Source organism: Danio rerio, chromosome 19 (genome assembly GCF_049306965.1).
Source record: "Danio rerio strain Tuebingen ecotype United States chromosome 19, GRCz12tu, whole genome shotgun sequence".
NCBI lineage: Eukaryota > Metazoa > Chordata > Actinopteri > Cypriniformes > Danionidae > Danio > Danio rerio.
Genome location: NC_133194.1, coordinates 43190432 through 43217065, shown reverse-complemented (window position 1 = coordinate 43217065; position 26634 = coordinate 43190432). Strand labels below are relative to the sequence as shown.

At 34.5% G+C, this 26634-nt stretch overlaps 1 protein-coding gene across 20 annotated transcripts in view; it reads right to left on the bottom strand.

Moving 5' to 3' along the window:
• Window positions 1-26634, bottom strand: part of vps50 (VPS50 subunit of EARP/GARPII complex) — a 307794-nt gene that overhangs the window by 99587 nt on the left and 181573 nt on the right. For 10 of the 20 annotated variants that reach the window (XR_012395216.1, XR_012395215.1, XR_012395217.1 and 7 more), the window contains exons 20-23: window positions 24735-24841; window positions 23435-23556; window positions 7227-7301; window positions 797-877 (exon numbers count right to left, since the gene is read on the bottom strand). Coding sequence is in view for 4 of the 20 variants with exons in the window: in XM_017352306.4 (XP_017207795.1) it covers window positions 797-877; window positions 7227-7301; window positions 23435-23556; window positions 24735-24841 (385 nt within the window). In the remaining 16 variants the exon portion in view is untranslated. The remainder of the gene's footprint in view (window positions 1-796; window positions 878-7226; window positions 7302-23434; window positions 23557-24734; window positions 24842-26634) is intronic. The other 10 variants (XR_012395224.1, XR_012395223.1, XR_012395225.1 and 7 more) reach the window with 1 other exon arrangement.

The window sequence follows — 26634 nt, the reverse complement described above, 5'->3', positions numbered from 1 at the left end:
TTTTCATGGTACGCAAGTTAAATTAATTCATATTTTTAAGTGATAAGACCAAAATGTAAAATTGTGTTTAGTCAACTTTACTTAATTGTTTAAGTAAAGACAACATTAGGGTTTACAGTGTAGAAACAGGTCTTTTTAGGCCCCATTTACACTTTAAAATGTATTTAAATCACATAAAACTGCTACTAAAAAAACTAGCTTAACTATACAAGTAATTTAATGTAGTGCTCATAAGAAATGCATTTGAACACATGCTAAAACAGATGGAAATGGTAACATGTAGTGAACAGCTTTACTAATCAAATCACTGAAATTGAATGTTAATACCAGGTAGAAACAGCCCATAATCTCAGACGGAACACTACAACTCTCAAGCCTGATTGAATACTGCAAATAAGTACCTCGTTGTGCTCTTTGACACTCAGACATCTGGGGGAAAAGGATCCCATATAATGACTGGCCATTTGTGCTGCAAATAGAGGTTTATGGTGCATTGTGGGTATCAAACCTTTGGCCCAGAGAGCCGTAATGGGTGCAGCCATGGAAACCAAAGGACATTTATTACAAGAGCGCAGGGCCATGGAAGTGTGATTAACTCACCTGTGGATGCTGCGGCTGAAAGTAGGAAGGGGCAAAAGATGACAGGCCCAATGAGAGGCTATAAGGGACTCGGATAAATGCATTTCCACTTGGATTTATAATGGTTATGTATTAGAGACCAACAGATGAACCATTGGAGTAAGAGAGACAGGGGGAAAACTGAAAGAGTGCATTAAACGAGTCATGTTTTACTCACCATGTCTATTAGGCTCTCCTGGATTCGGCTGAGAGTGGTCCTCAATCTGCTGCTGATCAAACCCAGGCCAGAGGATTCATACTGTAGGTGAGAGCAGAACACACTGCGTGTGAAAGAGATTTTATTGACCACTGGGAATACACACACTTCACAAACCCAAACTTGAAAGGATACATGCTACTGATCATATCCTAAAAATGGCACAAACACACATACTTGTTTTGGTGGTTGATGAGGACTCGTCGTTGACAAAATGTATTGTGTGTTCTAAACCCAACCCTTATAGGAAACCTCGAGAATTTTTTTTCATACTTTTATCTACAGCCAGATACTCTATATCAAAAGTCTTTAAATATTTTGTTATAATTTCTTTTATTTTCTATTTATATTCTTACTACTATTTCTCCATAATTAGGGGCCAGGCAGCAGAGCTGGGAAGAAACCTATTGGGTATACTATACAACCCCTTCAAACAAAGATTTATCAGGACCACACTCGAAACCAAAGGGTAAGAAAATTTCCCAGACTACACCATCTAGAGCACAGGTGTCAAACTCAGTTCCAAAAGGGCCGCAGCTCTGCACAGTTTATTTCCAACCCTAATTAAACGCACCTGATCAAACTAATTGAGTCCTTCAAGGTTGTTTGAAACCTACAGGTAAGTGTGTTGAAGCAGGGTTGGAACAAAACTGTGCAGGGCTTCGGCCCTCCAGGAATTGAGTTTGACACCCCTGATCTAGAGCTTTACCCGGACATCCACAAGTTAGTATTTTTTGTCATTGTTACAAATTTTTACAACAAACACGTTTTAATACATTCATAACGGCGTTCGTGTTTTACCGTCATGCTTTAAAAAAAATGCTAAAATTTTTTAATTAAAACCGATAAATTCTGCGATGTTTAATCCTTAATCATTCCTCCTGTATACCAGTCCCACAACATTCTGACACTCGATGACACTCAAATACCCTGTCAGAAAAGTCTAGTGGCTGGGAATGAGCTTCTTACAGTGTCTGCTATAATGTTAGTGTTGTTTTTACGTGTTTACATAGATGAATATGACCACCGTGTACATACACAGTACAGTTATGATCTTATTGCCACATTAGATCGTTATGATAACATGATATATGCCTTCAGTCATTAAACCAAAGATAAAGATAAAACCCAAAAAATAACACAACTGGAATAACTACAGCAGTCGCGATCGTGTGATTTTACATGAAGCAAGAGACATCTGATGACGTGTGCAGTTGCTGTAGCGCTGTCCCAATTCTTAGGGGTAAATTTTGAAGCCCTTCACATTCATCCTTGGATTTAAGGGCAAAGGGGAAGGAGTAAGGGTACAAAACTAGAATTGGTATTGGGCCTAAGTCATACTTTCTAGCACCACCACTTGTCCAAAGTTGCAATTTTGAAATGTAAATAACTTTTGAACTGCAGGTTCTAAATCAAAATTCTCATTTTCCTTGATTCAGTGGCTTATTGCAATGCAAAGTGACACACAGTTCAAAAACCGTAATGTTTCGTTTTTTCTAATATAATTGTAAACCTAATTTTTCAACTCGTCCTAAACGGTTAGTTTAATTGTCACCAAAATTGAACCAGATCATCTTCAGACCATGATGACAAAAAGTTATCAAAAGAAAGTTGATTAGTGAAACGGTTGTGAAATAGTACACAAACGAATTGTTCGAAGATGTCATAACATTGAACATGAAGCCATATCTACTCAACGCTATGGGTTATTCTTACCAAACTTGCTGGGTGCTATGACAGCTATAGTATGAGATTGTCTAAACCGTTTTGGTTCAGTTCCACCTAGTGGTTAGGAGATATGAAAAATGGCTATTTTTGTAAATATCTTGTGAGCCCTTGAGTTAAAATTCACAAAATTACATTAGAAGGTCATTAAAATAAAAGGCCTCTATACATTCAGAGGACATTCTGAGTCAATTGATATCCACTTTTCCCATATTCGGCATTGAGCATCAACCGTTTAGAATTTTAACCAAAAATTCCATATTTTATAAACGCATTGAGGTATTGTCACCAAAATTTCCTTCTTCCTGCATGCATTGATACCAAATTTTTTAAATGCTATTTTTTTTTTACTCCTCCTAGACTGTTGATCAGATTTTTACCAAATTTGACTCAGATCATCTTCAGACTATGCTGACAAAAAAGTTTAACATTTAAATCGATCTAACTCATGTCGATATGTGTTATGGTTTTTGTTTATTGCTCCAACAAATATGCTGGCATGATGCCAAACTACAACTTAGGCTGTATCTCCAAGATATTGACACCAAATTTTAGGTGTGTCATTTCCACCTCACATTGAACAAACCACCAATTTGGTCACAGTGCCACCTACTGGTCAAGAGTTATAAACCAATAGATTATTCAAATTTCCACTTAAATGAACTTCAAATGTATTCAGAACTTATTGTTTTACTTGATATGGTGTTGAAAAAGATGTTAATAGATGCTGTAATTTCACGTGCAGCCTTTACTACAGCTATGGTTTATTGAGAAGTGATGCACGCTGTTGACATCTCAATGTCATTATCAACCAGTAAAACCAAATTCGAATTTAAACAGACTTTCTTTTGTAGCTTTTCAGTATACTACGACTCTCCAACTGTTTTAACCGACAAATGTGCATAAAAATCACCTTGATTTAATTGTCTAGCCCTAACGAATACAGAGGGTAAGTCCTCAAAAACCACATCAACATCGTAATACAGTACCTACTGTAGGTCATACCCATGTCATTACACAAACATTGCACATTAAACACACACAAACACACTCTCGAGCACACACAAAAAAATGAACAAATACAGTATGTATTATCATACAGTACTTCTCCAGTTGACTGATTACGTTTAGAACCGCAAACATTTACAAGCTAAAATCTAAAATGTTGTTTACAAATGCAAATGAAGCCTTATTTAATTAAACCAGGGCTAATTTGCATACATTTCTAGCACAACAACATAAACATTGGATGAAGGCCGATTTAGATTTCTTGGCTTTTATTTTATAGACAGATTTTTACATTGGAAATTTTGAGAATCTCTTTTTATCCCTCCATGATTCAGAAAATAAAACCTTCATAATGCAGATATGAAAAGACCTGTAAAGTTTCTGCTGAAGTGGAGATTTATGACTCAGTGCAGGAGAAAAAAAAGTCATTCTGGGGGATTGGCCTTTAAAAATATGTAAATGTAATCTACAGGCACAAACAGATAAAGTGCAGGGGGGGTAAAAATAGAAGGCTTAAGTACATTTGGATGTTTCTTTCCATCAAACTGAAAAAAGAAACACTTTATAAAAAGCCCAAAAGCCAAAAATCCTAAAATTAAAGGGTGCCTGCTGTTATTCGTTGAACAATTTAAAACTTTATTAAAAAAGGAGGACGAATGAGACAGGGAAATCATCCTGCGACTACTCGCTGAAAATATATTAAGAAACGGAGATTGTTAATGTAATTAATGTAAGACAAACAATGTTTATTTAACATTTGATTGATCTGACATCAATGACAGAGCGGCAAGCATCAGATCGACTTCTAACTGCACAACTATTTGAGCAAAACTGCAAATCTCTGAGCGGTAAAAGCTAAAACGTGGTACTAAATTTACAGTCTATACGACAAAGGATAATACTGTACATGACTTCATAACAGATTTAAGGATTAAAAGAATAATCCCTAAATCCCTTTCAAACCACTTTTTGTGTAATCCACTTCAAGTTGGAGAATCAATAAATAGTTCACCTTTCGTCGAGGATTCAGACATGATTATGACTATTTATGAATGTCTCACCTGGATTTGTAAAGCACATATTGTATCATATTGTATTGTATTGTTTCAAATTGTATCATATCATATCATATCATATCATATTATTAGTTATTTTATAAATTAAGAGAAAAAATGTCTCACATGGATTTATATAGTACATATTGTATTGTACCTTATTGTATTACATTGTATTGTCTCGTATTGTACCATATTGTCTTGTATTATAATTGTTTCTATGACAATAAGAGATAAAATGTCTGGATTTATAGAGTAAATATTGTATTGCATTGCACTGTATTGTATCGTCTCAGATTGTATCGTATCATATTTTCAGTTATTGTTTAAAAATAAGATAAGAAATTGTCTCACCTGGAATTATAGAATACCTATTGCATTGTATTGTATTGTATTGTCTCATATTGTATCATATAGTTCCGTAGTTTTTGTATGAAAATAAGAGAGAACATTTCTCACCTGGGTTTATAGAGTACATATTGTATTGTATCATATCAAATCTCATTATTTCAAGTTGTATCATATCATATCGTATTATTAGTAATTGCATAAAAATAAGAGAAAATGTCTCACTTGGATTTACAGAGTACATATTGTATGGTATTGTATTGTAACGTCTCATATTGTATCGTATCGTATTTTCAGTTGTTTAAAATTAAGATAGAAATTGTCTCACCTGGATTTATAAAATACCTATTGCATTGTATTGTATTGCCTTATATTGTATCATATAGTGTTGTATCGTATCGTATTATTAGTTTTTGTATGAAAATAAGAGAGAACATGCCTCACCTGCGTTTAATGAGTCTATATTGTATTGTATCATTTCAAATCTTATCATTTCACATTGTATCATATCATATCGTATTATTAGTTATTATATATATATTTATAGAGTACATATTGTATTGTATTGTATAGTAACGTCTCACATTGTATCATATCATATTTTCAGTTATTGTATAAAAATAAGATATAAAAATGTCTCACCTGGATTTATAGAATACCTATTGTATTGTATTGTATTGTATTGTACTGTACTGTATTCCCTCATCTCATATTGTATCATATAGTATCGTATTATTCGTTTTTTTATGAAAATAAGAGAGAAAATATCTTACCTAAATTTATAGAGTCCATATTGTATTGTATTTTATTGTATCATATCGTATTTTTAGTTATTGTACACTGTAAAAAATAAATCCGTAAAATTTACGGTAAAAAAAGGGCAGCTGTGGTTGCCAGTACTTTACCGTTAAAAACACGGTACAAGCCGTAAAAGTAATTTTTAATTTTTACGGTTAACTACTGTATTTTATTAATTTCTAGAGGTAATATGTCTGTTTTTTGAATGATCAACATCTACGCATCTTTTGTTACACAGTTAGACACGTTAGCACACCCACATGCAGGTGGTGATGAGAAAGTTACATAATGAGCCAATGCTCATCACAATCAACTTCTTCCACAAGCAGAAAAGAGTATCAGCATATAGAAGGTGCTCAGTGTGATTCACACAGCTACTAAACACCAGTATGGTAACATGCATAAAATTAAAGTCATAAAATAAACATTGTTTATCAACATTAGATGTAACATAAATCTCTAATGTATATTACCGATGGGGAAACAACTATAAAGATCCATATTAATATCAACCAAACGCATAAAAAGTTATGTGCCATGCAGGGAATTCTGGAAAAGTCAATTTACGGTTATTCACCGTATATATTAAGGAAACATACCGTTAACCAGGTTACGAATTTGTACTGTAGCATTTTTACAGTTTTTTACCGTTGAAATCACGGCCATTTTTTACAGTGTATAAAAATAAGATAGAAAATGTCTCACCTGGATTTCTAGAATATCTATTGTATTGTATTGTGTTGCCTCGTCACGTATTGTATCATATAGTATCGTATTATTCGTTTTTTTATGAAAATAAGAGAGAAAATGTCTCACCTGGATTTATAAAGTACAAATTGTATTGTATCATATCGTATTGTATTGTATCATTAGTTTTTGTATAAAAATAAGAGGCAGAAAATTACTAGAGAACAAAAATATTCTATAATGTAACAGAAAACATTTAATTTACTGCAATTGAAAACATTTAGTTTACACAATTCAAATTTATTTAAAACATAAACAAACAATGACAAGTATAGTAAATTACTTTACAAAAAAAGTATACTTGTGTTTTTATAGTATATTTTCATTTTATAGTAATTTACTATACTTTTACTATAGTTTTTTTATTCTATACAATATATGGTGAGTAAAAAATAACTATATTTCGTGACTATGTAATTTGTAGTAACTCTACAATAAGTATTCAAATAGTATTAAAAATATGGACGTTATTTTTTAATTTTTCATACCTAGTAGTTACCTCACCCACCTTGTATAAGAGGAATAAATAAGAGCAGGGAAAACAAAAGGTCTCAACACTTTGTAAACAATGTAGCACTCTATATCAGACTATATTAGTAAAATACAGTGAATTTCATACAGTGGAAATATATAAAAGATTTAGAGGGTTAAAACACAGCACACAAAGGCAGACAGTTGTACTGCCAACAGGCTCCACACTGCAGTCTTACCCAGTAGACCGGGATTGTCTGTCTGGAAACACCAGGCTGAGAGCCTTGGGAAGGCAGAGACGCAGATTGGAAGTGCTTTGCATTAAGAAACAAAAAGGAAAATAAAACTGATGTAAATCAAATGATGAAAATATAAAAAAGTCAATAAAATTATATGAATAACCACTTTTTGGTAACACTTTAGTTTGAGTAACAATTCACATTTACTACTAACTATTCAGTCACACTCACTTTTTTTTACTACTTTCATAATACCTGCCTAAGATATATACTGTTTATTAGCACGTATAAAGTATGATCTTATATTACATCCCAAGCCAATACCTAAACCCAACTAATACCTTATTAAATATTAATACACAGCTAATAGGTAGTTTGTTGAGCTAAAAGCCTTGGCTAATGGTTTGTTAATAGCATGAATTTTACATTCAAATAAAGTGAGACCAACAAATGTGATGAAAAAAAAAAACTGTTAATCATATAATAAATCAAAATCTTGCTTCATTGTACTTGCTTCAACCAAATTTGTGCAACCACACTGAAAAAAATAAACTGTGTCTTTCACTCAAAGTACATTTCATGTTGGATTAAGTGAAAAATGATGGTTTCTGATTTAAACATGTTAAATTCTATCTGCCTTAAAGCAAAAAACAACCCTCGTAAAAACAAAAGCTTTCCTCAAAGTCTTATTTTTACTTTGAACCAGCAGTTTTCATATCATGTGACCATAACTTCTCACTTGTCAGGTATATCGTTTTGCCATCTGTTGTAACTTCATTTGAATGTGTTTTCTAAATTAAATATTTAAGTTGAACTAAAGTTATTCGATGAATTCATGATCTCTATAAAAACTATATTTTACCTTTCGAGTAAATGTCTATCTTTTTTATTTGGGCAGACATTTTTCACTTTTTTCCAAGTCAAAACTATCATTTTAGGAATTGCTAGCTGTAGAAAATTACAGCATTTTTAAAGTGGATCCAAAGCAAAATTGAACTTTAACTAAAAATATAGCTTGTCCAAAATAATAATCTACATTGTAGCTTAAAAATTATTAGTCTATTAACTAATATACAATATTTTTGTATAATATATACACACAAAAATATTTGGCTGGTTGTTCAAACAACTTATTTAAAATAAGTTGAAACAACACAATTCTTAGGTTTTTTGGGGGGAAAACTAATGTTCAGTCCACTTAAATGTGTAAAAACGGTTAAGTTAACAATTGATTTGTGTTGGATCAAAATTAAAGAATTGTGTGAAACACAGCATTTTATACACCCAGCATTTTTTATAGTAAACTACATTCGCCGGCCACTTTATTAGGTACACCTGTCCAACTGCTTTGTTAACAAAAAGACTGATTCAAGATGTCCAGACTGTTTCGAGCTGATAGAAAGGCAACAGTAACTCAAATAACCAATCGTTACAACCGAGGTATTCAGAAGAGCATCTATGAACGGACAACACATCCAACCTTGAAGAGGACGGGCTACAGCAGCAGAAGACTACACTAGGTGCCAGTCCTGTCAGAACAGGAAACTGAGGCTACAAGACTCACAAAAATTAGACATTGCCATCAGATGGTAGGGTCAAAATTTGAAAGCATGGATCCATTTTGCCTTGAATCAACGGTTCAGGCTGGTGGTGGTGGTGTAATGGGGTGGGGAAATTTTCTTGGCACACTTTGGACCCATTAGTACCAATTGAGCATCGTGTTAACACCACAGCCTACCTGAGTGTTGTTGCTGACCATGTCCACCCCTATTATGAACACAGTGTACCCATCTTCTGATAGCTACTTCAAGAAGGATAACACGCCATGTCATAAAGAGTAAATCATCTCATACTGGCTTCTTAAACATGACAATATGCTCATTACTCAAACGGCCTCCACAGTCACCAGATCTAAATCCAATGGAGCACCTTTGGGATGTAGCAGAACGGGAGGTTCGTATCATGGATGTGCAGTCGACAAATCTGCAGCAACTGTGTGATGCTATCAAGTCAATATGGACCAAATTTCTGAGCAATATTTCCAGTACCTTGTTGAATCTTTCCCATGAAGGATTAAGGCAGTTCTGAAAGTAAAAAGGGGTCCAACCCGGTACTAGAAGGGTGTACCCAAAAGTGGCCGGTGAGTGTATATTTGTCAAATTCTTGACAATAATAAAAATATTTTTCATTTAGATTCAATTAAATGTTTCAATTTAAACCAAAGGTAAATTCTAATAAAATAAAAACAAAGTAAAAAAAAAAAACTTACAGTCATGTATTTTCAAAGTTGGCTCAATGTTTAATTTTTATCAATGGAGAGGTCACAACAAAAGCGCAGCACAGCATTGTGCAACTTAACCCTTTCATTTATACTCAGTCAACAAATGACTCCCAATGAAGTTAGACAATAAAACAGTCTCTCAGACCTTTTACAAAGTTTACCAAAGCAGCCATCTGTTAGCGCGACAGCCGCATCTACACGTCCATTACTAACTCTATCTGCAACTCTTAATAAGCCCTGCTCAGGCTTTTTCAAGCGCTTCATCATCCTGAAGGTGATCCATTTTCAGATAAGCCCCTTGCATATCATTCCCCCGTTCTTTCCATTCATTGCTTTCACGCTAAGTTATTAACTTGAGGCAAAGAGCAATGAATGCCAAGACCAATGCATCTAAAAATTATGTGCACGGCAGAGCTGATACTCCAGCATACAATAGCGAACAGACCTTTCAGATCCTAATGTTGTTCATTACTAAATGAAATGGCGCAATCCATAATCTCCATCTCCTTACGAGACCGTGTGTTCGGAGTTAGTCGTGGGTGAAAGTGAATCCAAATGAGCATATCAATTTCATTCGCTTTGTAAATATTTCTGTAAAGAATGATATTTATTTTTTTGTCTCCATAGGCTTCTCTTCGCTTCTGATACTGACAGCTACTGCTACTCATTTTGGAGTCTGAAAAGTTTCCATTAGTGACAGAAAACCAAGCTCACGCCATTTCTCCAGCTGTCCGCTCAGCAGAAGAGCTTCAGTGGATGTGCGAAAACCAGAACCACAGAGACGTGAATGAGAAAGATAGGAGGTGTTGTTTTATTTAATGTGCCTTCAAATCTGCCAGCTGGGTAAAAGGCTAAGCGCTCAACCTCGCTGGCATCTGACAGCCCATCTCTGATAGAGCCTTTATCTAGTTTCTTAAAGATTTGCTGCTGGATTTGGTCTGGACGGAGCTAAAGTGAAAAGTTTTGTGCTAAAATATCAAACATACAGTGCATAAAGGAGTACAGCCCCCTTTAAAGTGAACATTTTATCTTCATTTTAAAAAAATATACATAAATTAGCTTTTTTTTTATGTTTTGTGATTCTGGTCACACTTTACAATAAGGTTCATTAGTTACTGTTATTTAATGTATTTACTAACGTGAACAAACAATGAACAATACATTTACTACTGTATTTGTTCATGTTAGTTAACGTTAGTTAATGAAAATACAGTAGTTCATTGTTAGTTCATGTTAACTCATGGTGCATTAACTAATGTTAACAAGGATGGACTTGTATGTTAATAATGCATTAGTAAATGTTTAATTATGATTAGGCCAACACGGAATCTGCGCATGCAGAAATACGCAGATTTTCTGCAGATTTTCCACAGAATTCCGCAGATTTCTGAAGATTTTTAGCCCATTATTAATTCTGTTTATTTACTTGAGTAAATGTGTAAATCTGAATTTATTCAGTTTTTATTCAGTAATTTATTACTTTTTATTTAACCACTTAAACTCTGCTGCTATTTGGGGATTTCCGCCTGGATTTAGCCTACCCAAATTTATAAGCTTCCCGAATTCACAGAAAGAGGTGTAAATGCAAAAATTTGGCATCATTTTAAAGAAAACTCTTTGAATTTTCAGAAAACACTATTGAAAGTGTTTAAAATAACTGTATATGTCATCTGTGTTATAATAAACACCTAAAAAATGAGGCGCTTTTTGTATTTTTTTTTATAAACTCAAATTTGAAAGTGTACCTTTTAGGTTTTGTGTGGTCTAGCGTGCTGTAATTAATTTTGGTGGTTCCTGCACATGTCTGTAATCATAGGAAAAAAGAAAAAGGTCTCTACCATAATCAATGCAAAAGTTATTGCATTCTAACTGATGAGAGGTGCTGTACAAGCCACAGAGACCAATCCTTGTTTACATATTTCACTATTCTTTTGTTTGATCAAACATAATTCACTGTGTTTGGACCACATCAGACATATAAAAGGATTACTTATGCACATCACCTCAAAAAAAGAGGAGAATGGCCTTGAAGCGCACAGCATAAGGTAAGAGATGACAGCTGTCTGTGCTATCTGGGGCTGCTTACTGATCATGAATGTATTGTTTACATTTCTGCACCATGGAAACACCACAATTCATTCAACAACTGTTTGGCATATGAATATAATTCAGTAAAAAGAATGCTAGAACTGTATGAGCACCGGCAAGAGCTTTTATTTGAGCTATAACTTGTACATGTGTCATATAAAAAAAATATGAAAATGAACCAATGTAAAATACCTAGCTCGGGTATCCAAAATACTGTTTATTTAAGTGTAAATAACTTATATACAGTAAAATAAAAGCCAAAGTGATGCATATGTGCATAAAATATAGATTCTACACTTTCAAACGACACCACTTACGGGGGGGGGGTCTGGTGCAACGCTAGCCCTTTAAATCTGAAAGCGAAATTCAATGACGTCACGGACCCGGTACCGGGTCCCCAGAGTTTAAGTGGTTTTAATATATTAAGGTTTTAGTTATGATACTCAGTTGGATACTCCCAAAATAATTCTGCAGAAATCCGCAGATTTTTACCAAAATTCTCAGCAGAAATAGCAAAAAACATCCGCAGATTCCGTCTGGCCCTAATTATGATTAATAAATGCTGTACATGTGTTGTTCATGATTAGTTCATGTTAGTAAATGCATTAACTAATGAACCTTATTGTAAAGTGTTACCGTGATTCTTAATTTTATTTATTTTTCCTCATTTATGAATTTGAATCTCATTATAGGAGCTTGATCGTTCTTCAAGAAGCTTTTAACCTTGAGAGGTTTAAAAAAAAGAGACTTTAATGAACATTTTTAACAGTTTAAAGTGATATATTGTCTGGGTTGCTGTTAGGGCTGGGCGATATGGGCAAAAATACATAAGTCGCACAACATTTTAAATTATAAACAAAATCTTTGATAAATACATACAGTTCAGGGTTTTTTTTCCTTACTTAACACTATAGACAGCACTACTGTGCTGTTGTGCAAATAACAAAGCAAACATAACCATAAAAAAACAGCTATATTGTCTGAGCAAAAAAGGAACACACTTGTAATAATTTTCCTTCAGATTAATCCCTTTTATTAATTTGGGGTCGCCAAAGCGGAATGAACCACCAACTTATCCAGCATATATTTTACTAACACACACCAAAACCGTCACTCAGGAGGAAAGAGAAAAAATTACATCGGCATGCTGGAGAAAAGTGAATTTCATTTCGCATTGGTCTCCACGAACAGCAGTGACAGAAAGCAAGTCATGAACTCCAAATGGCTCCTGAAGTCCTATCAGAAACCCTGTCCTGGTCAATGCATGTGCCTAGAAGTTCAATTTTGGATCTCATTTTCTTCAGTTTTCGCAATGCCATTACATAGTCCGTGCCTGCCCAGGAATGATCTTGTTTGAGAGTGAAATTGCGAGTTATAATGCAGCTAAACCACAGGCCAAATGGAGTGCAAGGACTTTTCGTTTGCTCTTTAAAAGCACAAGAGCGCTGGCCTCAATCCACCAGCGCCAAATAAGCATTTACTTTTGATTTGGCACACGCTCAGCACGGCAAACAAACAATTATTTGCAAAGCGCGCAGAGTGCAAATGCCACACTTCTGTGATAATATGGAAATAAAAATGTCAGGGGGAGGAATAAAATAGAGTGAGGTTTGGGCATAGCGGTGACTGAATTTTTTTAAGCATAGGACAAACATACAATATGGACAAACAAACTGAGAGAGAGCTTTTTAATTATTGGATTTGGATGTATGTAATAAAGCATCTAGCTCTAGCTATTTAATGTACTTAATTTGGCATTTGAGTATTTATATATTTACTCTTCTTGTTTTGTTAATTGTGTTAATGAATGAGGGGTTAGCTTCAAACTTCAAATTCCAGCACTTTCAAGGTGCATTTGTATGCTTGTCCAGCACCTAACAACCACGGTTAATTATTTTTATATATGTTGTATGTACTTATTCACATTTAAATCCATTGTGCTATTTAAAAAAAAAACAATATGACATTTCACCTTAAATTGTTGAATACTTTGGAGCTTAGATTTATTGGGACAGTTCACCCAAAAATGATTAAAAAATACATTTAAAAAATTCAGTTATTGGATGAAGTATGTTTTTAAGTTTGGTCCCTTTCCACCTAAAGTCGATATCTCAAGAAATGAGCTCACAGTCAGATTTTGTTTGGGTGTAGTCCCAAACTTTCATGACCAGTCGTTCATGATATTTCAAGTGCATTGCTATTTTTTTTTTTACAGTCATTGAATTGGCGTTTCAGATGCAAAGTTGCATTCTGGATGAATGTCTCCTAAATAAGTATGAAGCTAACAGTGCCAAAACAATCTGAATTTGAATAGTTTGAATTCTTAAAAACTTAAAACTGCATTTTTTACTTACCCAATATCTGCAGTTGAATTCAGGACCAAAAAATCTAAAGTTTGAAAACATGTCTATAAAAATTTAAAAATTGACTTAAAAATTGTCTTAAATTTCAGATGTTTAATAATCAAGTTAAGGAATTTAAATTAGAGTTAACATTTTTAATAGCATATAATCAGTTTTATTAGCTTACGATTGTTAATAATTCGATTTAGCACAATTCAAATTCAGATTGTTTTGGCTGATTATTAGCTCCATAAACACATGCATGCGGTGAACATTTTGCAATGAAAACTAGTCGCACGACAACAATTTATGCACTTGCACATATGCTCCCAAATATATTTAGAGGTCAAAGATGAAATTGTGCGCATATGCAACCAAAACAGTCACAATTTCGAGCCCAGCAATTTCAAATTCAGGCAGGTACAAGCACTTTGTCCAAAATCCAAGCACTTTTCTAACCTTGAAAACACTATAATAAAAATCAAGCATTTTCCAGGATTTCCAGCACCCGTAAGAACCCTGAGATTAACAATGGACAATCTATTAGTGTTTACGCCTCTCCATTTTTTATTCATTTTATCATACAAAAGACCAATAAAAAGACTGAAAATAAATAAAGCATCTCGCTACAGCTCATCTTAAGCCGTGGTCACACTATACTTTTCATTCCACTGACTTTCATTAATGTGAATGCAGCAGATTGAAAATGTAAGCCTTTAGGATGTTATTCTGCATTTTCACAGCTTAGCAAAGATTAAGTGTGGTGAACTCTGACCTGCAAATTTGCATCAGATGAATACAAGAAGATCAATATGTGACCTCTCAGTTCAGAAACTTAAAGCTGCAGTGCTAGTGCAAGTTTGGCACCAAGTACAGGTGCAAGTTTGACACCCAGTGGTTGAACTAGGTATTGCATGCCTGGTTCAAAACACACGCAAGCGCAGGTTGCCAGATTGATGGCATTAACAGATTCAAGCCTAAAGGCTGATTTAAGGTTGATTTAAGTTGTGTTCTCAATAAAAGCAACAGCATGTGATGGAATGTTTTCCATAATAAAGGGACTTTTTGTTGTGATTTATTTTATCTTTGCCATGATGACAGTAAATAATATTTTACTAGACATTTTTAAAGACACTTCTATTCAGCATTGAAGTGACATTTAAAGCCTTAACTAGATTAATTAGGCAACTTAGGGTAATTAGGCAAGTCATTGTATAACAATGGTTTGTTCTTTAGATCTTCGAAAAAATATTGCAAGAGGGGGCTAATAATATTGACCCCAAAATGGTTTTAAACAGCTGATTTATTCTAGCTAAAATAAAATAAACAATACTTTCTCCATTCCTTGGTCTGTTCTTGTGTTTAACATGTTTTGTATTTAACATCCAAGGAAATTGAAACCTAATTCATCCAACTAAAACAGCAATCCTGAGTTAAAAAAAAAAAAAACAATAATAAAAAAAAAACATCCTGCCGTTATCAGTTTGGATGTTCGAGGCCACTAAGAATCCACCGGTTGTATCCTTCATTACCCGGGAAATGAAGGGCACAATTGAAGGCTGAAACAATAGACATCTATGCAAAACAATCCACAGGATGACCCAATTTCATCTGTGTTGTGTGTTCAAGTCACAAGATGAATACTGAAACCGAAGGAGTCAAACAGCAGGTACAGTCATCCATATGCACTTATCAGCCACCAATTTATCTAGCCTACAGCTGTTTATTGGTGCCTCCAGAACAACAGAAAATACTCAACAATTCAAGACATGAACTTCTACTGGCACACATTTCTACATCTGACACTTTTAGACTCTCTCAACAATGAATAAATATCCTCTACCCATTCTTATGTGCAAGCTGGGTGTCAAGGTAGAGTAAAAAAACAAATCTTAACAATGGTGAATTGCAGTATGCCAATGAAGTGACTGAAAATTGGTTCAGATATAACCAGGCTGCTAAGGACCCACCAGTTGTATCCTTCACTACCAGGGAAACGAAGGATGCATTTGGAGGCTGAAAGCAATGCACATCCGCACAAACAATCCACAGTATAATCCAATTTCATCTGTGCTGGAACACAACAAGTCAATGGTTGGCCATTGTGATTCATTGGGCCATTGGTCAGCGTTGATCCGGCTGGTTGGTTTAGGGTGTTCCACATGTCTTCTCTTGCCGGGTTAACGTCAGATCGATTTTTAGTCTGATTCAGCATGTAGAACTGTCTAAAGAGTGTACTCTGATTTGGTTATTCAGCAATGAACAAAAGCTGAAATGACGTATTCAAGTAAACAATTCATGTCAAGTAGGAACACAAATGGCCAAGTGGTGCAGTACTATACGGGTCGGTACGAGTCCCCTTTATCAGGCTTGCGTTTCCACTGCCAAAAGGGTACCAATGGCGTGGTGTATGGGTCGTTTATATATGATATGAGAAGCACTTTTCACAAAACAGATGCTTTATACACATACAGTAAATGCTTGAGTATAAATGTATATTACTAACTTTTCTATGAAAATTATTTGATTATAACTGCAGATCAATGATAGGGTGAAGTAGCCTGCTGTAAAGTCTGCAATTATATAAAATAAATAAATAAATAAATTCAACATATATGAACACATACAGACCCTTACATTCTCCGATTTGTTACCAATTACAGAAAAACTTCCCATAGCATATACACAGTCCTTATTTGAGTTCAGAAACAACACAAAATATAGCCCACAGTCAGTGCAAACCTCTCATCTGTATCTTTAATCTTCACCAGCACATGTAACCTCTTGTTTAAAAATATTTCAGTCATCCCGAGTTCATAATAGTCCAAAAGGTAATGATCATAGTTAAACATGGCAGTTTGTTCATGTTTTAGGTTGCTGAAACAATCATTTGCTCCTTTTTCTTGGCTTCTCCTTTGTTTGTTTTTTTTGCGCTTCACTTATGTGTTTGTCCATTTTTGAAAGGATTGGCTGTCAGAAGCACCTCAATAATCATGCACAAGTTATTATCATCAGCTCCAGAAGCTCGTTATTTCAAATATACATGCGCACACGAGCTTACGCGAGAAAGCAAAACAGCTCAGGCTTTAGACGGCCTTGTAAACAACTACAGGGCACAAGGTAGATTCTACTACTCTTCTTGGCTTTGTGGCTGTTCATCAAGACGACGACAATATTTGTTTAAGCTTGGGTCGACTACGGCTCGTTATTATATGTATATATTATTACGGTGTAACATCTCAGTTGTACATTTGAAAATGGTGCTTCTTTTGTTTTCATTCTCCTTGCTTGTGCACAAGCTAGTGACGTATCTCTGTAAACCAATAGCATTTAGCTACGTGTCTTGCTCCCCCTTTTGATGCCCTTTTGTTTTTTACCCAAAAAGTGGTACGGTATGTTTCGCTTTTTTGACACCTTTTGACAGAGAAAACGGTCTTAAAAACATCCCAAACCATACTGTACCATACCATTCAGTGGAAACAACCCAAAAGACGTCAGAGGCACCCAGACTTGAGCTGACAACACAGTTGGTTTACGTTGCTGCTAGTTGTTTGCCGCCCGCTTGGTGTGTCCCGGCCAAAGTCACAAGATAAAAGTTGAAATGAGTAAAATAGCAGGTATAATCATCTATTTTCACTCATTAATGGTTATACTTTAAAACAGGGGTGCCCAAAGTCCTTGAGGACTGATGTCCTGCAAAGTTCAGTTCCAACCCAAATTAGACACACCTGAAGCTCTTTCTAGGTTTACTAGAAACTTCCAGGCAGGTGTGCTGAAGGAAGCTAAACTATGCAGAACACCCGCCCTCTAGGGCCAACTTTGAGCACCCCTGCTTTTAAAGATTTGTGGATAAGGCAGTGTGAGATGAGAGGAAGCTGGAAAAAGATGTACACATCAGCCTTAAGAAGATCCAGTCTTTTTGTCTTTGAATTTCAGAGTGGTTTCTTGACTGCCAAGAGGCAGGAAAGTACAAGAACAGCAGGCAGTCTTTGTCTGTAACAGCTTCAGTAAGATACCACGGGACTACCAAAGCAATACCCAAACCATAAGCTTTATCACTGCCTCCATTTCTGTGTAACAAATGAGCCGTCTTCAACAGATTCTCCCAGCTCACACAGGTGCGGGAAAAAGGGAGATAATTCAGGGATCCTTCAGTGCTACTTCCTCTGCACTCAGGAATTCATCTACACCTGCAATCATGTTCTCAAGGCCCCATGATGGAGTAGAGAAGGCAGTCCTGAAACTCGAAAAATGGAGGATTTTGCAGAGGATTACACCCGGGATGGGAAGTCATATTGCTAGTTTGAAGGTGCTGTAGAGGCACGGACCCATTGGACAGCAAATTAATTGTTGGCTTTACTTAGGCGCCGTTTACAATGCCAGTAAATGTGACCCAATTTAGATTTTTTTGCTCATATGCAGTGGTGTAAATTAACTAATTACAAATACTCTAATTACTGTAATTGAGTAGTTTTTCTTAGGAATTGTAATTTATTAAGTCGTTTTACAATTGTGTACCTTTACTTTCCCTTAAATACATTTTTAGAGCTGTATCTGTACTTTTACTCCACTACTTTCCTTTAACCTGCAGTCACTACTTTATTTCTTTCTTGTCTACGGGGATTAGCTAAAGTAGAAAAATCAGTCCTGTGATTCCTGTCTTATCAAATCGCACAGAAAGTAAATCACATGATACTGAACAACATCAACACATGGGTGCTTTATAAATGCAGCAAACTTTTCAGAAGCATTAAAAATGTCCAGGATGATGTTCAAAATGTATACACACATTGACACACAGACTTTTAATAGACTGGATGTTACTGATGAGAAAATAGATGTTGACTGTATGATGACTGAAATCACCAAACAGCCTTAAACAATCACTAAATGGAAGGAAAATGAAAATGAAAAATGAAAGAACCGAACGAAGACCAAATGAATGAAGGAATGATTCAAGGAAGGACTGAACAAACTAAGGAAGGAAACGTAGAAAGGAAGGAACGAACGAACGGATGAATAAATGAACAAAGGACCTAATGAGGGAAAGAACAAAAATTATGAACAAAAGACCGAATGAATGAGCGAGCAAATGTAGGGAGGAATGAATGAAGGACCAAAGGAACGAATGAAGAAATGAACAAATGTATAAATGAACGAACAAACGAACGAAGGACCAAATGAATAAAGTAAGGATTCAAAGAAGAACTGAACAAACTAAGAAAGGAACGAACGAATAACCAAAGGACCTCATGAAGGGAGGAACACAAATATGAACAATTGAACAAATGAAGGGAGGGAACGAAGGAAGGAACAAATTAATATACTGTAGGAAGATTACTAAATGCACTACAGAATGTTACGTTTACACATCCCTGCTCAAACTGCATGTAAATGCAAAACAACTTTTTACAGCGTAATACTCACTACTCTTGAGTACTCTTGAAAGCGCTACTTTTTACTCATACTTTGAGTAATATTTACAGCAGATACTTTCACTCAACTCGCACTACATTATTGTGCAAGTAATGGTACTTTTACTTGAGTATGATTTTTCAGTACTCTTTCCACCACTGCTCATATGTGACACAGATCGAATCTGTTCTATGACCATGTAAACTCAAAAAAAAAAAAAAAAACAGATGCATTCAGATATTCAGAAATAAGTTTCAGGCCTCCTTCATATGAGGAAATAAATCAGATATAAATCGGATATATTTGCCTATCATGTAAACAGACAGATCGGATTTATTGAGGAATTCCATTTTGTATGTCATTAAACTTGCGACAATGCCGAACTTCTCAGTGGTTTAATGACGTAGAAGGAAGAGCATGTGTGGAGATGCTGATGCGGTAACAAAAACAACAGTGGAAACATGGAGGAGGAAAGTGGTCAGTCGCCACAATTTGCACCGACTGACCCGAGATCTCTCACGTACCCACAAACTCCTCCGAATGGTGGAGGACACCATATATAAACCATAGGCGCAAGCTGCGATGACAGCCCTTTCCCTCCACTTCCGCCTCAAAATCATTTTAAAGCTGGGCGGACTTCGCATATTCTGCAGAGCTAAAAGCAAGACAATTTTTATCATCGTAGCTAGTGTGGTGCAGATGCTAGAACCCGCCTTTACGCATGCGCGACGTCGTAAATTGTATGGCAAGTGTAAAGACATGGATCGGATATGGCTCACAATTAAAAGAATGTATAAACGGACAGGCATATCAGATCTAGGCAACGAATCGGAATTGGGCATCAAGCATCAAGACCTGGGCATTAATCGGGCGTCGGACGGGAACGGAAATGGAAATCAAGACCTGACAGTGTAAACGAGGCCTTTGAGTCCCATGTTTTGATCTCAAAACCGGCTCAAAGCACAATGACCTGCAACATCCGTAGGTCGAACAGGTGAACTCATGGAACAAACTAGGGTTTCGGAAACTTGCTGTATGGGAAATGTTAAAAAAGATGAAGGTACCAAAGTTTAAGCAAGTCTGCATAGCAAGATGCATAGCAATTAGTAGTGGTCTTTGCAGGTTTAGCTTCTGCAAAGCGAGACTTCAGGGAAATAAAAATTCCCTGTACAATTTATTTTTCCAGTAACATTTGGCAGGTGACACGGCATAAGTTGTACAATCATTTAGGATAGGAAATAAACAGAGTGCTCTAGGGAGCAAAATAAATAAATAACTCTCACCCTGGAGCTACTACATTTTTGCATATTCCAGGACATTCAGGTAGTGGTGAATGCAATGAAGACTTGTTAGATACGTCTTATTGAGTGATAAGTAAATAAATAAAACTTGGGGCGTCACAGTGGCGCACGATCGCTTCATAGCAAGAAGGGCGCTGATTCGAGCCAAGCCTGGGTCAGTTGGCATTTCTATGTCGAGTTTGCATACACTCCTCGTGTTCGCGTGGGTTTCCTTCGGGTGCTCCGGTTTCCCTCACAGTCCAAAGACATGCGGTACAGGTGAATTGAGAAAGCTAAAAGTTGCCGTAGTGTATGTGTGTGAATGAGTATGTATGGGTGTTTCCCAGTGATGGGTTGCAGCTAGAAGGGCATCTGCTGCGTCAAACATGCTGGATAAGTTGGCGGTTTATTCAGCTGTAGAACCCTAGATTAATAAAGGGACTTATACATGTCAAGAATCGTGTACATCTTTTGTATAGCTGAAGTCAAAACTTTTTTAAAACACATTTTTAAACACATTAGTTTTGATAACTCATTTCTAATATCTAATTTATTTTGTCTTTAGCATGATGACAATACATAACATTTTTAGTGATGTTGCTAGTATTCAGCTTAAAGTGCAATTTAAAGGCTTAATTAGGTTAACTATGCAATTTAATTTAATTAGGCAAGTCATTGGATAATAGTATTGACCTTAAAAATTGTATTAAAACAATTCTTTGCTCTATTAAACATCATTTGCGAAATATTTGAAATAGAATATACACTCACTGGCCACTTTATTAGGTACAGGAGTATTAGGTAGCCTTCAGAACTGCCTAAATCCTTCCTGACATTGATTCAACAAGGTACTGTAAATATTCCTCAGAGATTTTGGTCCATATTGACATGATTTGTCGGCTGCACATCCATGATGCGAATGTCCCGTTTTGCTACATTCTAAAGGTGCTCTATTGGATTGAGTTCTGGTGACTGTGGAGGCCATTTGAGTACAGTGAACTCATTGTCATGTTGTTAAGAAACAAGTCGGAGATGATTCATGCTTCATTATATGGCACGATATCCTGCTAGAAGTATCCATCAGAAGATGGGTACACTGTGCTCATTAAGAGAAGCACATGGCCATCTGCAATACTCATATAGGCTGGGGTGTTGACACGATGCTCAATTGCTACTAATGGGCCTAAAGTGTGCTAAGAAAATACCCATCACCAGCCTGAACTGTAGATACAACGGAGGATGGATCCATGCTTTTATGTTGTTGACGCCAAATTCTGACCCTACCATCTGAATGTCACAGCAGAAATCGAGACTCATCAGACCAGGCCAGTGTGATCTTCTGCTGCTGTAGCCCATCCGCCTCAAGGTTGGACGTGTTGTGCGTTTAGAGATGCTCTTCTGCATACCTCGGTTGTAACAAGTGGTCATTTGAGTTACTTAAGTAGTCATTCCACTCGAACCAGTCTGGCCAACCCGAATCAGTCTTTTCGTTAACCAGCATTTTTACAGGTGTACCTAAAAAAGTGACCGGGGAGTGTAGTTTACTATATATTGGCTGCGTCCGAAAATGCTTACTACTCAGTAGGTACTGCATTTGAATTTAAACGTTTAAACTCGGCCGTTAGAATGGAATGCGCACTCCAGAATCTCGCATGAAGTAGTAAGTCATCCGGGTACTTCTCACATACTGTTTTTCGAATTCTATGAATTCGGACATACTACTCGGCTCACATACTGATTTTAGCGTACTATATAGTATGGAAGTATGCGGTTTCAGACGTAGCCATTGTGTATAAAATACTGTGTTTCACACAGTTCCTTCGTTTTGTTCCAACACAATCAATTAAGTTATCTTTTGTAACAGTTGCACTCCTTAAAAGTTGTAACAAGTAGTTATTTGAGTTACTGTTGCCTTTCTATCTGCTTGAACCCGTCTGGTCATTCTCCTCTGACCTCTGGCATAAACTAGGCCTTTGCGGCCACAGGACGGCCGCTCACTGGATATTTACTCTTCTTCAGACCATTTTCTGTAAACCCTAGAGATGATTGTATGTGAAAATCCCAGTAGATCAGCAGTTTCTGAAATACTCAGACCAGCTCATATAGCACCAACAACCATACCATGTTTAAAGTCACTTAAATCACTTTTCTTTCCCATTCTGATGCTCAGTTTGAACTGCAGCAGATCGTCTTGACCATGTCTAAATACCTCAATGCATTGAGTAGCTGTCATGTGATTGGTTGATTAGAAATTTGTATTAACGAGAAGTTGAACAGGTGTACCTAATAAAGTGGCCGGCAAGTAACATTGTACAGGAGGGCTAATAATTTTTGCCCTCAACTGTATATTGAAAAATAAAAATAAAATAATAATGCACTGCATGAATGTTGTGATGTTTCAATTACTTTCTATTTAAACTTCCATGTGACCCACACGAAGATCTCAGTATCTCAACTCTCACAGCTTGTGGTCTTCTGAGTTCATTCACAAGAACGCAAGAGAAACAGCCATTTACACCTGTCTTTGATGTTCAAAGTCCAGCCTCCTGAGGAAAACTCAAAGCCTAAACACTCGCTCACATGATAATTGAAATAATTATAGAACAGTGCCCAAAGGCCTTGCAAACATTAGAGGGGAAAAAAAAACTATGAGGGTATACGGGAAAGCTTTTCTTAATGAACATGTACCTTCCAGACAAAACAGCACAGCAAGATTCCAATTGCATATAATAAATATTTCATAATGTTAAGTAATAACAACGAACCCGGGAGGAGAAAGGCAATGCTTTTTGAAATGCATACCATGTCATTGCGGCCGAAGAAGGTGTAGACGGCATACAGGTAATAATCAAAGAGCTGAGACACACAGTGGATGACATCAAAGGCGATGGGCTTCAGGATGTTCATCATCTGCATGTATTTCCCTATCAAAGAAAAACAAATCAGGAAAAGATACGTGAGATACACAAAAAGGGTAAATACACAGGGTGGAATATATAGTACAACCACAAAGCTTCTGTGTCATTTTTAAAATACATATTTTGGAAACGTCTTATTGTTCAAATAAGAAAAACAAAGGAATGTAATGTAATGTGCATTAATAAAGTGCATTTATCATGTGTGTATATGTGTATGTGTATATATATATATATATATATATATATATATATATATATATATATATATATATATATATATATATATACATACATACATGAACTACTTCAACAACAAATACATACAAATAATAAGTATATAAATAAACTAAAACAAAAAATAAATAAAACAAAACAAAACAAAGAAATAAAATAAGAAAAAAAATAAGAAAAATAAAGAAAATTAAAATAAAATACATTTAAATAAAATAATAAGAGAAAATACAAATAATAATAAAATAAAATATAAAAAAATTAAAAACAAATGCAAAAATGAACATATATCAACAAAATCTAGTGTAATATTTATTTATTTCTTCTTCACTAATGTATTTCTTCAACAAAAAATACATAAAAAATAAATAAATAAAAATAAACAAAACAAAACAAAACAAAATAAAAAAGTATAAACGCATTTCAATAAAATAATAAAACAAAATAAAAATAATAAAAAATTATAAAATCTAAAAATAAATAAATAAACAATAAAATAAAAGAAATGAAAATAATATAAAAGAAATAAATAAACAAACCAAATTAAATAAAACACACTTACGTTTAAATAAAATAAAACAAAAATAAAATAAAATTTAGGCTACATATTTTTGCTTTGTGCCAACATACAGAACTTTAAGACATAGGCTTAAAGCAGCACCTATTCACAATCCAACTCTGTTAGTTCATCTTAAACTGCACACAATCCTGAAACCATTACGTTACCCTTCGCGCGTCAAACATGCTTTCAAATGAAGTTGTAAAGATGACCGGACACATGCTCAGAACAGACATAATGACCGGAAGCAGAAGCAGAACGCAGCTGAGCCACAGATGCACCTTCTTCATAGTAATTGAGCTATTAGCCAGTTAATTAGAGGTCAAACTGCAGTCCCTTTGCTTAGGGTCAGTTTTATCATTCACAGGTTTAAGGTCAAATGTCAATTACTCACCAACTAGGCGGATCACGTTGAGGGTGGTGTTGGTGAGGATGGGGGCATTGGCTCGGTTCAGGTTGTAGTCGGATCTCTTCCGGCTGCGAAGTGTCTCTCTGGACACGCTGATTAAGAGGGAACACACAAATCCAGGATGCGCATTACACTTTAATGACCTTCAAAACCGGAGAGCCTCATTCACACATTTTCTTCATTAACCTGGGTTCACAGACTATATTCAGGTCTGTGTTCTCCATTTTGCAGAACATATGTGCTGTATGTAATGTATTATCTGGATTAAAGAAACAAGTGAGGGAAAAAACGTACTTGATTTTAGAGTGAATTTAAATTAAGCGCAAGTGACAGTACTGATTTAAAAGAAAACATAAAATATTAATTAAATAAATAAAATGAGGCAAAATAAATAAATAAATAAAATAATTAATAAGAATAAATTAATTAATTAATATTATAATATTTAATATTTATTTATTTCTTCTTCATAAATGTATTTCTTTTAAAACAATTACATTAAATAAATAAATAAATAAATAAATAAATAAATAAATAAATAAATAAATAAAAAGGAAAGAAAAACAAATAAAGAAGAGCGGGGGAAAAATGCACTTGATTTTAGTGTGGATAAAAAGTGTCAGTAATGATAAAAAACTACACAAAAAATGATAAAAAAAATTAAAACGAGACGAAATAAACAAATAAAATAAAATATTTAATAATAATGGATTAATTTATTAAATAAAAATATTAAAAATAAAATAAAATACATAAAATAAAATTTTAATAAAATAAAATACAAAAAAGCATTAAATTAAAATAATATTTTTAGAAAATAAAATAAAACAAATAAGAATAAAATTTAAATACAATTAAAATAAATAAAATGAAAAAAATAAAATAACATTAAACTAAATGAAATTAAAGATTAAATAAAATAAAAAATAACATGAATTAAAAAAGAAAATTATCCTAAAAAGTCAAATAAATTTTTTTTGTTGCCACAATTATTTACATAATTCAATAAATAATGAAGTTGTAACCAAATAATTATTGTACAAAAGGGCATATCAGTCAGAATTAAGACATGAAAGTCGTGACTGAGATTACAAGTTCCAATTATTTTGAAAAAAAATTTAAATTTACAAACTAAGTCTTGATTATGAGATAAAGTTTGTGAATATTAATGGCTAATTAGCAACATTTTAAATACTTGAAAAAATACTTTATTGTGTCTTACAGTATTTTAAATTATGCTAATTATGCATTTTGGCTTTAGAAAACTGAAATTGTTATGCTAAGTCACAAGTACAGTATGAGATAAATAATTATGACTATTAATGACTCTTTAGCATTATTTTAAATTACTTTAAAAGTACTTTATCGTAACGGAGTACTTTTTAATACATTTTAAATTATGCTAAATATAAATTTCGGCTTTAGAACATTGAAATTGGTCATTATGAGAAAAAAATTTGTTATGAGTATTAATGATTATTTAACATTAATTTAAATACTTTAAAAAGTACTTTATCGTGACTTTTAAAGCACTTTTGGCTTTAGAGGTTTTATCTCATAATTAAAAGATTTTAATTCTTAATTCGACTTGGTATGTCCTGATTTTGACAATTAAAGTTTTCAAATTATGATGTCTAATGTTGTAATTATGTGATGCAAATTTACTTTTAAATTGGGATTTTAAAGTCAAAATTTTGAGATTTAAAAAGTCATGAAAAAAACTTATTTTTTCTTAGATGAGAGAAAAGCTTCCATATTCCAATATTGTTTGAGTACTTAATAAGCTTCACATTTCTAAATACTTTAAAACAGACCCCTTCACTTCTATTGTAAGTGCTTTTTGCTTTATTTCTGTGCTAGTTAACAACATATTATGTCTACTGAA